Source organism: Myotis lucifugus, unplaced genomic scaffold (assembly GCF_000147115.1).
Source record: "Myotis lucifugus unplaced genomic scaffold, Myoluc2.0 scaffold_29, whole genome shotgun sequence".
In the NCBI taxonomy this organism is placed as follows: domain Eukaryota; kingdom Metazoa; phylum Chordata; class Mammalia; order Chiroptera; family Vespertilionidae; genus Myotis; species Myotis lucifugus.
This window is the reverse complement of record NW_005871077.1, coordinates 2,379,874-2,392,765: the sequence shown is the minus strand read 5'-3', so window position 1 is coordinate 2,392,765 and position 12,892 is coordinate 2,379,874. Positions and strand designations below refer to the sequence as shown.

Here is a 12,892-nt window from a genome sequence, read left to right as displayed (position 1 = left end):
TAGGCAAAGCAGAATGGTAGTTTTGGAGCCACGTCCTATATGGTCTGCCCTGCACACTTGTGAGCTAAGCTTAAATGTGACTCAATGCAGGACACAATACAACTTGAGAAATTAATAATTTTGCCAAGGACGTGCAAGTGACACATTGGGAGGACTTTTGAAACATCACCTACAATTCAGGTTTCTTGCTGGCATTGGCAGACTCCAGAAATGCACTTCGGAGCTGGGCGACAGAGACCTTGGTGTCCAGCACGCTCAGCTCCGAGTGGGGCCCCTCAGCTTTGGGACCCTGCAGCTCCAGCTGTCCCTCTGCAGTTGGGTGCTTACTCTTCAGGGCTTGGAGCTGAGGGGGGGCCGTGTAGTCAGACAGGGAGCGGGTGAGGACCTTGCGCTTCCTTCTAGGTGCTTCTTTTTTGTGACCTGTCACTCTGGCATCTTGGGATACAGGCTCACTCTGAACATAGGAAACCATTTCACTCCTGCCCATTCTCTCAGTGAACTGGTGCTGAGCTTGAGGTGGGTGTGAAAGACTTTCTGGCTCCTTCCGATGTTCTAAGGTGATGGTGCCAAGAGCGGCAGGCTTACCAAAGTCCTCATTTCCAGAAGTGTCCTCGTGGCTTCTCTCAAGCCCCCCATCCTCTAAAGCCAATAGTGCTTTCCTGCTTTTCTCGAGAGCTTCAGTGAGGGGCACGTCGTCTTCTGCTTGTGATTCACAAATATGGAGAATGGGGGTATCTCTTCTCTCACCTTCGAGAACCTTCAGGGCGGGAGGCTTTATGACATTCTGGGTGGCTGATCCCACCCAGCTGCACTCAGACACACTTTCTGGGGTTTCTGAGGTCACCAGCATGGCAGAGTGCACGGGATCTGCTGGTTGGACATAGCCACGGATCGGCTGTCGTGCAGAGCTGGCTGCCTTGCTCGTGACCCTATCGAAGGCCGAGTTTTCTGAATGAAAGGACAGGTAATGCCCTGGCATGGGCTGACGTCTCCTGTGACTTAAGGACTCTGAGGCAAGTTCAGGGCTGCTGCGAGCACTCTCCTCTTTCACCAATTTTTCTCTAACTTTAACTCTTTAAGAAAGAAAAAGGTTTAAGTTGCAAAGAGCAGTAACTACTTAACAGGAAGGAAGCATGCGTGCATCATGGATTACCAGTCAACGGAAATAAAACCAAGGAGGGAACAATTTGTGGAGAAGCATTTTGGGTAGTTAATATCAGAAGCCCACTGCTTGCAAAATGAATGGTTTTGAATTGAGTTTTCAAATGTGTATTCAAATGCCAGGGTGGTGCAAAACTAACTCTACCCGTAAAGCTCAGTGGTCAGATGCTGTCCTGGGAGAGAATGGATGCCTTCCAACTAAATGGATACCCAGAAGCCACAGAAAAATCCCTGAATACACACCAGTAGTATGCACAAGGGCACAATGGGGCTGATGCTGTGAACAGTAAGCTTTCTGCATGTCCAGGCCTAGCATATGACTATGTGTAGTTTCCAGGCATATCTACACCTACTGACCAAATGTGATTTCATCATCTTCTGGAAATGTAAGAGTACTCATGATTACTTTATTCCTGAGTTCAAGATACAACAAATAATCACCTCTTTCAAGCACACAACTCAACATTCACAAGCTTTTCATGCAATGCAGACTGCATTCATTCATTCAGAAAACATGTCACCAGTTTAGTCATCATTACTAATGGGTGTCCCAAAATTCACGCAAAAAGTAATTTTGATAGAAAACACAGGTTTATAATTAAAAATTGTAAATTTTTTATTGATTCATAAAGTATACAGTATAGGGTTAGTATGGAATAGCACATCAGGTAAATGGCCTCCACGGCTTTGCTGACACATACGCACTCTTTTGTTGAAATTTTCCATGACCGAAATGCGGCTGCTCAGGCAATAACAGTTAATGGTGCTCGCTATCTCGACATGATAATCCAGTTTTTTGTGCCTAAATTGCAAGATATGGATGTGGATGACATGTGGTTTCAACAAGACGGTGCCACATGCCATACAGCCTGAGAAACAATTCAATTATTGCATGAGTCATTTCCTGGTCGTGTAATTTCCCATTTTGGTGATCAGAATTGGCCGCCCAGATCATGCGATTTAATGCTGTTGGACTTTTTTCTTTGGGGTTTTTTGAAGTCTAAGGTTTATGCCAACAAGCCCACGACCACCCACGCCTTGAAGGAGGAAATTGAGCGCTGTATCAATGAAATTCAGCCACATTTATGCAAAACGGTCATGGAAAATGTCAACAAAAGAGTGCATATGTGCCAGCAAAGCCATGGAGGCCATTTACCCAATATGCTATTCCATACATAACCCTATACTGTATACTTTATGAATCAATAAAAAATTTACAATTTTTAATTATAAACCTGTGTTTTCTATCAAAATTACTTCTTGTGTGAATTTGGGACACCCTTTACTAAGTAGCACTCAGAAGAATATTAGAGAAAAGATAATTGTTGAAAGAATTAATAAACTGAACATTTTCTCTCCTCTGAAATAGCAATTCCTATTAGGCTGTTAGTTAAAAAGTAATGTAAAAAGGGATTACTCTGGTTGTTTCTGACAGCAAAACTCGAATCCATTATAAAAGCTACTTTTCTGTTTCCACCACTGCAGAAACAAAGTAGCCAAGAGCTCTGGCGGTGGGGCCCAAGGAGACCTCTGCTCAAAGCCTGGCTCAGCTGGTTCTAGTTGTGTGGTCTCAGGCACTTACCTGCCTTAGTGCTTTATCTTTTAAAGGGAAAGAATAGTGACAAAATGTATGTAACTTGATATTTGCAAAACACATGGCTTTAATAGTCCTAGCTAGTTCTTATTTTTATTTTTTGAAATACCACATAGTGAGAAACAAGAAACCATTTTAACTGCTTAGGAATGGATTACTAACTGGGGATAATTTTTAAAAGTAAAGTATGCCTTTGAAGTAGGAAAAGTGATTTCTTGGGGAATGTAAAACCTTTATTTACTTAAGATTAGTCATCAAAAATAATTCTTTTTGATATATACCTTTAGGAAGAGACTATTTCCTTAAATGACCAATTCACTCTGCTAACTTTGATGTGAACACCTCCATGTTTTCCAACATAAGATTCAGAATATCTATATATACTTCATTAAAGAAAAACAAAGACACATGAAGGGCAGTTACTATGAACAATTTGTGGGAAAAGGGATTCTGAGTTGTTATTTTTCTCAGACTAGCTAGTGTTGGATGTTTTTATATTTACAAGCTTTGTTAATCAAAAGAAGACTGAAATGTGGTTCAACTTTTCCTGTGGAATGTGTCCTTCTAAACAGAGACAATCTGAATGTTGTCCTCAGCTGAGAACAAAGACTGTTAGAAACTCAATATATGGGTGCTTTGTCTTGCCAATGACTTATTCATTCTTACTCCTTCCGCCTCTCCCTGCCTCCAATCTGAAAAATGAAATGATAGGGGGTTTTGTCTGCTTTTAAAACCACAGGCACTCTATTTAACTATGGAGAATTAACTATTGGTTTAGAGATGAGGAGACATGAAAACAAGGAGGCCGAGTAGCTGGTGAAGGAGTGTTGACAAGATGGGACACCAGCTGAGTTGCTGGCCTCAGGAGGGGAGCAACCCAGAGGTGCCAGGTAGACTGGCAGTGTGGGAGGTGGCGAGAGAGGACAAAAACAAGAGGTATATTAAGAAGGTTTCAAAAAGAGGAGCAAAAGGAAATGCTAGTAGAGGAGAGATTAGGACATTTGAAGGAGAAAAGCAAATGATTAGGAAGTAACTTCCAGCAGCTCTTTCTGAACACATGATTTTCAAATGCACTGCCATTAGGAAGAGAAGAATTAGCACTGGGTGATGTGAGAAACAGCAGGCAAGGCAGCAGGGAGAGAAGCACTCAGGAAACAAAAGCCAGGAGTTTCAATTTGAAATATACCTGGAAGGCCAGTTGATAAGTGAAGGTGTGTCCCCTTCGGAATCTTTCTGCAGAAACCACTCATGTTTGAGTTTCCCTGTACTATCATGTACAAAAAACAAAACTTCAGAAAATTTCTATTAAAATGTCAACACATACACAGAAATTAGACTCTTTATAGTTGGAAAAAGGTGGTGTCCAATATATCTTAATTGTTTATAGGCTATGGGATAAATTGCTATAATACTGGAATAGGGAAGTGGGGTGATAGGTTTGGGTGTAGAAAGATGGGGGATATCAGAAGTTCACATCTAATTGTAACAGATTTCAGTGGTCACAGCAAAATGTATGGAAGCAGTGATAGACAGGTTCTTGCCTGTCAGTGTAAACCAAAACTCAAACTAAAGCAATTGTAGAAAATTGATTATAATTTAACAGATTTCAGTGGTCACAGCAAAATGTATGGAAGCAGTGATAGACAGGTTCTTGCCTGTCAGTGTAAACCAAAACTCAAACTAAAGCAATTGTAGAAAATTGATTATAATTTAAAACTGAAAGGCTAATTTCTGTTAAGAGAATCCTGGCTTTTGAAAATGTATAAGCACATTTTGTCATGGGGTTTATATTCATGTCATGGAATTTCCAGGACATATGGTTCACTACTAAAATCAAGAGATTGAAATAAATATACCTAAAGCCACCAAATATAGTGTTTTTCAGGTAATTTGAAAGTATTAATGGTCTGTAATAGTCACATTTTGCCCACAAATACAAATTCTCTTGTAAAAAGTTGAATTAAAAATATAAGGCAACATCTCATCCCTAAGTTTTGTTAAGGTAAATTGGTAAATAGCTATATATAAAAATAGCATCCGAATAGCTCTTCGTTTCTCTCCAAGCCTCACTTCCACTGGAGCATCCCTAGTTCAGCAAATGGCCATTCCTTCTTCATGGTGGCCTGGCCAAAAATTTGAACTCACTCTTGACACATCTGTTTCTCTCATACTTCACATCTAAGTCATGAGCAAATAAAGTAATAAAAAAGAAAGTCAATAAGATCATATCTTTAATTGCTTATCACCGAATAACACAGCCAACACAACAGTGACCAATACTAATTCAAGTCTATTGATTCATGTTTATTGAATTCCTATTATGTACAAGGCATTGAGCTAAACTCTGAGAAGTAATAAAGGTGAATTAGGCATCAACCACTCATTAAAAAGCTTATACCCGTGGTCGGCAAACTGTGGCTCACAAGCCACATGTGGCTCTTTGGGCCCTTGAGTGTGGCTCTTCCTAAGCCTTAGGAGTACCCTAATTAAGTTAATAACAATGTACTACCTATATAGTTTAAGTTTAAAAAATTTGGCTCTCAAAAGAAATTTAAATCGTTGTACTATTGATATTTGGCTCTGTTGACTAATGAGTTTGCCGACCACTGGCTTATACCATGCTAATCAAGATAATATATTTTTTCATGCAGTCATTCCTCAACACAAAATAGAATATAATGCAAGGTTGAATTTGACAGAGTACAATTAACCTTTAAATAACATAGGTTTGAAATGCATAGGTCCACTTATATGTGGTTGTTTTTTTTCCCCAGTAAATATACAGTCGGTCCTCTGTATCCCTGGGTTTCACATGCATGCGGTGAATAAGTCACAGATGTGGAGAGCCGACTGTATGCATTGTCCAATGCCATTTTACATAAGGGACTTGAGCATCTGAGAGTTTTGGCCTCCTTTGGGCAGAACATGGTCCTGGAACTAATCCCTTGCAGATACCAAGGGATAACTACAGTGGACTTTTTGGAGAGTCAAGTTAATCACGGTGCCCCTGACCACCATGTTGTTCAAGGGTTGGCTGTAATTAAATCAAGCTGAAAATATTTCAGAGAAAAATCATAGGCAAGGAAAGCTGTACTGACCTGTATCCTCCTATAATACAGAAAGGACAATGGAAACTCTACACTGGAGTTAAAATCTTTACCAGCTCAAACCCTTGTCAACCTATCTGCAAGAGTTCTTCAATACCAGGATGCAAACAAATTTTAGGTCATAACAATTCCCCAAAGAATAGAATAATTATAATAAAGTTCTCTGAATTTTCTAAAATCACTTTGAGTTTTGGTTTGCACCCTGACAGGCAAGGATCTGTTGGTCATCACTTCTGTATATTTTTTAAATATATTTTTTATTGTTGATATCTCCCATTCCCTCCCCCGCTTCCTCCTTCCTCTGGGACCCTACTCCCTGCCCCCAATCAGGTCTTACTTCTGTACATTTTGCTGTGACCATTGAAATCTGTTACAATTAAATGTGAACTTCTATTTCTCCAGTAACATCCCCCTGTCTTTCAACATCCAAACCTATTACCCCACTGCCCTATCTTCAGCATTATAGCAATTTAGCCCGTAGCCAATAAACAATTCAGATGTATGAGAAGCCATTTTTTTCAACAATAAAGAATCTAATTTCTCAACATTTATATAAACATAGAATAGTTTAGCATATAATGTGAAGCTTGAAAGGATACAACGCAACATAGCACAGGATATAGAGCAGCGGTTCTCAACCTGTGGGTCGCAACCCCTTTGGGGTCGAACGACCCTTTCACAGGGGTCGCCTAAGACCATCGGAAAACACATATATAATTACATATTGGTTTTGTGATTAATCACTATGCTTTAATTATGTTCAATTTGTAACAATGAAATTGGGGGTCACCACAACATGAGGAACTGTATTAAAGGGTCGTGGCATTAGGAAGGTTGAGAACCACTGAGTTATATTAACTTGAGGGTTTTCAAAAGCAGATATCCATTACACCTTCTTCCTCTATATCAGTGGTTCCTCATATTGTGGTGACCCCCAATTTCATTGTTACAAATTGAACATAATTAAAGCATAGTGATTAACCACAAAAACAATATGTAATTATATATGTGTTTTTCGATGGTCTTAGGCAACCCCTGTGAAGGGGTCGTGACCCACAGGTTGAGAACCGCTGAATAACTAATATTCCTACATCACAGAGATATTTTAAGGCTCAAATACTTTTTGTATAAGAGTGCTTTGTCACAGACAATGGCTTGGTGAGGGCCTGGGGTGGGGTGAAGAACAGGAGCAGGCTGGAAGAGGTTTATGGAGGGAAAAGAAGGACCTATGTAATACTTTCAACAAGATTTTTTTTAAAAAGTGCTTTGTAAACTGTGAAGTGCTAAACAATTTTCTGAAGATGACTTCAGATAAGAATAAAACTTGGTGAACATCACTATAAAAATTATCAGGAGAGTTAAGAATATATTTAGTCAGCATTTGTAAAATGAAAATCACAGACATGATGACTTGCTGTGCTCCATTTATTCATTACAACTTAGATATGGAACTTGCCAAAAAAACCAAGTAACTACTACCATGTAAGGGGCTACTCAAATCCCCCACCTTTTTTATTGAATTTATTGGGGTGACACTGGTTAACAAACATATACAGGTTTCAGCTGCACAATTCCACAATACGTCATCTGTACCCTGTATTATGTGTTCACCACCCCAAGTCAAATCTCCGTCCATCACCATTTATTCTCCCTTTATCCTCCTCCACCTCCTCTCATCCCTCAGCAATCACCACACTGTTGTCTGTGTCCATGAGTTTTCTCTCTCTTTTTTTCTTTTTTGCTCAATCCCTTCACCCCCACCTAGCCCAAATCAATTTTGGCATTTAATATATATCATAAATGTATGTAATGAGAAAGAACATATGTGAAGGTATTGTGCCGAGAATATCATAAGCCCTTCAAAATGCTGGTCTCCTCTTCTTCTTTCTTCATGGACCACATAGTATTACATGTTTATGAGTTATGTTTTTATAGTTTAAAAAGATGATACATACATTGTCCCAATTCATACCTTCCATAAACAACAAGAGCAGAGTATAATGGAAAGAACTGATGGATTCAGAGAACTTGAATGAGTAAGTGGGTGATGGCTAATGGGCTCAGTCTCGTCAAAGTAGCTATGTGGTTTTAATTCAGTTATGTAAGTGCTTTTATCTTTAGTTTCTTCATGGATAAACTAGATTTTTAAACTAAATAATCTCCAGGGTTACTTCTGTTTCTAAGACTTTAAATTATTTAACATCAAGTATCTATTTTGAGGGGTCTTGGGGGAGCCAACTTCCCACAGGGCAGAGGCTACCTTCCCTGGGAGAGGACTACAGGGTTACTGTGGATAAGAGAACCATGAGATAGTAAACTCGGTTGTAACAGAACCTTTTTATGATGTGGTAACTAGCTGGCAGAGAATTATATTACCAGGAAATATAACTGTCATAGAGGACAGGAGTTGCTCTTGGTTTGTGTGCCTCAATATATAATGTTATGCCGTAACATCCTATAACCCCTAAGAGTGAACAGAGTACAATAGTGCTTCCTGGTCACAAAGCAAGGTCAAGACCAGCACAATAAAAATAGTTTCATCCTGTGGGTGTCCAGTTCTAATTATGTAACAGCTTCTAATTATAAAACATTAGTCAGCTTAAGAAAAATGGCTATTAACTTTCAGCATCTCATTAAAATGAACAGTTTATTTGCTGAAGTTACTTGTTTGGAAGAAGTGCTAATGGTTGCTTTGGACATACCCACAGGCATATGAATGTTCAAGATCTCATGCACCCTGGAAAATTTCTGCATTTAAAATTTAGCAGACATTTGAATTTTCAGGACATAGTAGCAAGTCTTTTGAGTGGCATATTCATATTGAAGTCAATGAACAGAAATTGATGCTTGCCAGTGAGAAGAGAATAAAATGAAAAGAAAATGCGAGTGAGGTCAGCATATGTTAATATCCAAACTCGGAGAGCAGGGCGAGGACAGCAGATGTTGGGGTACAGGGACTGGAAGGCGAAAAGGATGCCATCCCAACACTGGAAGGAACCCCAAAGTCTCTTCTTTGGGGAGTGGATGCTCAGCACGTTCTGCTGTGACATGGAGCACGTGCTCCACAGCCTTCTTGCCACTGGAGAGACAGGCAGAGACAGTAATGCTGAGGGTCAAGAGGCAGTTATCTCCCTCGGCATCAGTCTCATGTGGACATTTCTATCAGGGCAGGTAAGCAGACAATTTTAAAAATGAGCTTCAGGACCTGGGGATCATTTTTAGAGGCACACCTCTCAATGGAGACAAATGCAATCAGAAATAAACTATAAGAAGGCAGCATAAGCCCCTTTCCTTCTTAGGTGGCCCAGTCTGCGTGTCACAGTGTTACAGGAAAGGTTCATTGTGGAGGCTGCCCTGGCCTATCCTGAGCCCCTCCACAGCTCTCTGCTGTTACATCTGTTACCAGTGGCAGCTGCCTCGGGTCAAATTGCAGCATCACCCACTGCATGGAACCACTATAATCATTTTCTGGTCACTAATATTACAATTCAGTCAGTGAGAAAGGGAGTGATGAGGATTGTAGTAGAGCAACAATAAAAAGATGAATGCGGGTTTTCTACAGTAGATCACCACCAGAAAATTAGATGTCATTCTCCCCTTTGCCAGTCGCATAGCTCACTGGGAACAGGAAGTCACAGTTGATACTCAGGAAAACAGCAGCTGCGGGTTTGGGTAAAGTGTTTCCACTCAGAAGTAACCAATATGGTACATTTTAAAATTCTGTCTATCTATCTATCTATCTTCCTCACCCAAGTTTATGTTTTTATTAATTTGAGAGAGAGAGAGTAAGGGACAGGGAGAGAAAGAGAGAAATATTGATGTGAGAAACATCAATCAGTTGCCTCCCACGTAAGTCCTGACCAGGATCAAACCTGCAACTCTTCGGTGCATGGGATTCCAACCAACTAAGCTACACCCACCAGGGCTATTTATTTTTTAATATCAAGTGATACACAAAGTAGCAAATTCAATAAGAGCTTTGATTCAGGATTTCTAACAATATCAGCTCAGATTTTTACAAATTTGAATAATCCATGGCCCTAAATGACTTTAAATTTTATTCTAAAATCCACAGGGGGCTGAATGAATTAACAAAGTGTGGAGAGTGGCTACAGTGTTTGGACAGGTTCAAGCCTCAGACTAATGAGAGGGCACAGTCCTCTCATTGCCACGTGCAAATCCCAGCTTGGAAGGGCAGAGCCCTCCCAGCACAATTATAGCCAACAGCTATACTTGTAAGCTTGAACCTATGGTCCGAACACGTGGCCTCACGTGTCTGAGTGATGTGGGCTTGATAGAGTTCACATGCATGTAAGTGAGTAGATTAGAGCATTGTAAACATCTTGACCACGCCCTTACTTTACCTCGTGGAATCTGGCTATAAAATAAAGACATGGCTTGCGGGCGCTGTCACTAGCTCTCCATCAGAGAGGACAGCGTCCCACCCAGACCCAGCTTTTATTCTCTTGTCTGTCTTTTCTCAATCCTTTCACCGCCCCCTCTCAGGCTCACTGAACCTGGCTGAGCTGGCACGGCACATAAGACGCCCTAGGGCTGAGTATGCCATGGCCTTGCCAGCTCACCACAACAAAGAATGGTTCATATTAATAACACTATCTTGTCCAGAAAACACAATTTCTAAATTCTAAGTTTACCAGGCTTGGGAAGTGGGGGTTGGGAGGTATCTTATAGTCCATTCCATTACTATGTGTGTTCCTAACTTGTTTCAGAACAATGTGTTCACCTGATTCCCAGGCAATCAACAGGATTTCTAAGCTAAAGACCCTGTAACCTATACCCATACAGGATTGGGCAAGAGTAGGTTTACAGTTATGAGTATGCTAAACAGTTTATTCTTGTATTATCGTTTATTAATTATTTTCCATACAAACTACTATAAACCTACTTTTGCACCATCCTGTATATACATAATACATATCTTCTTTTTCATATAAACTGAACATTAAACAATTCTAAAATAAATTTATTACTCAGCTAAATATTGCCTAAAGACTGTTATTGAACTTATACTATACTATAAAGCTTAAATACAGTAGTACAGTGAAGTGTAAGAGCTGATGATTATTCTGTGTGTACATGTGTCAGTATATGTGAGTGCATACAAAACTAAGCATTTGACATCTGGCTCATATTTTAATTTTCAGGCTATGGCAGGTAGTCTTTTGATGGTATATTCATGAGTGATGTATTTATATTTAATTAATGAAACAAAAACAGCCTCATGCTAGTGAGTACAAAATAAAATGATGAAATGGCAGTGAGTTAATTCAGAGACTAATAGCCAAAAATCCTGACAGAGCTAGCTGATCAATACAGTATAGCAGTGAGAAAAACATTCTATTTCAATGACAGAGCAAATCCACGATGAAACGTGCTATTAAAATGTTTTGTTATTTGTAGACATTTTTTTGTCAATCCTTAATCTTCTTAAACTTTTCTGTTACCTATTTCCACATTGGATGACATCTTATTTTCACTCATGACTACTGGGTAACTGAGGTTTCTTTGGTTAGTGTTTTAATTCACAAAGTATTTTTATCTTTCTTTCCCACAAATGGAAATCAGATAACAGTGACTTTCTGACACCTGAATTACCTGGTGCTGGAGAGCGGACATCTAGCAGAATGGTAATCCTTTTGAAGTCCATCTTTACAAGATGAACGACTGGTGTCATTACAAAATAAATCTTAATTATTTTAAATGTCATATTGTCACACATTAATAGTATTTTTTTGGTTAATCCTCACCCAAGAATATTTTTCCAGTAATTTTTAGAGAGAGTGGAAGGGAGGGGGAGAGACAGAGAGAAATATCGATGTGAGAGAGACATATTGATTAGTTGCCTTCCGCACATGCCTTGGGACCCTTCAGCCCGTGGCTGACACTATCCACTGAGCAAAACCAGCTAGGGCTCTTTTGCATTGTTTTTAATGTAAAGATAGATCAGGTGTTTCCTGTCTATATGTGAAATGATTTGTGTTTCTTTGCCTATAAGTCATAGAATTGTATGCCTTGAATGATTTAATAAAATAAAGCATGTGCTTCCTCAAGAACTCCTTTACAATTTCTTAGTTTTTTTAAGTCTTTCTTTCTGGTAAGGCAACATGAGGCTAAGATTAGGCTTAGGAAACTTCTAGGTAATATTGCTCTTGAAATAACCTAGAAAGAAATAACTCAAGATTTTAAGTTATATAACATTTTGAATATTAAGATTTTAACTCACACAAAACTATTAATTATCCTATCTTTTTCCCTGAAATACTCAACTATAATTATTATTACAACTGATTCAACATATCACCAAGAATCTATTATATATGATCCAGATAACTAACATATATACTGTGATAACAGCTTAAACAGTTTTCATAATACGGCAACCAGAAATTAGATTCCCCATTATTTTTTTAAAACCAGTTCATTGTAAATCTCTCTTCCTAAATTGGAATGTTCGGTTTCTTTGTCCTTCTCACAGAGCACATGAAAATTTTTCTTTGATAGAAATTAATTAAGCCAAGAACACTGTTTCTACTATGAAATGCAAATTTCCCAAACACCAGGCTTTCTTTTCAAAATAAAAGACAACAGGTCACAGTCCCTAAATGTCAAGTAAAGTCCAAAGGCTGAACAAATGCCCTCAAAATACAATCTCAGGATCTGTAGTATTTAACTATCTTAGAAGCTGATGTCTCTAAATATTTCAGTGTGGATGAGCAAGTGAGTAAAGACAGACCTTTGGATCAATAAACTTTAAGAATTAAAATGATCTGCTTTAGATGTATTACCACTACTTAAAAACGATCACATTTACTACTCTGTCCTTATGTGAAATAAATAGAAGTATCTTCCCACCTTTTTTTTTCTTCAGAGTAAATTTGCTTGACCTTAGGTTTTCATCCCTCCTCAATTCACCTGTGAAGCTAATGCCTGCTTGAGCTAAAAAATACTGTACACTTCTGAGTTTACTTAGAGACCTAGTTGACCTAGAGTCCTAGACCAGTGGTCGGCA

The 12,892-nt window shown here is 39.1% G+C and overlaps 1 protein-coding gene across 4 annotated transcripts in view; it reads right to left on the bottom strand.

Moving 5' to 3' along the window:
* Positions 1 to 12,892, bottom strand: part of SVIL (supervillin) — a 154,326-nt gene that overhangs the window by 70,421 nt on the left and 71,013 nt on the right. The window contains exons 9-10 of one of the 4 annotated variants that reach the window (XM_023752192.1): positions 3,942 to 4,022; positions 174 to 1,073 (exon numbers count right to left, since the gene is read on the bottom strand). The exons of the other annotated variants lie outside the window; for them this stretch is intronic. Coding sequence (XP_023607960.1) covers positions 174 to 1,073; positions 3,942 to 4,022 — 981 coding nt within the window. The remainder of the gene's footprint in view (positions 1 to 173; positions 1,074 to 3,941; positions 4,023 to 12,892) is intronic. 4 annotated transcript variants of the gene reach the window in all.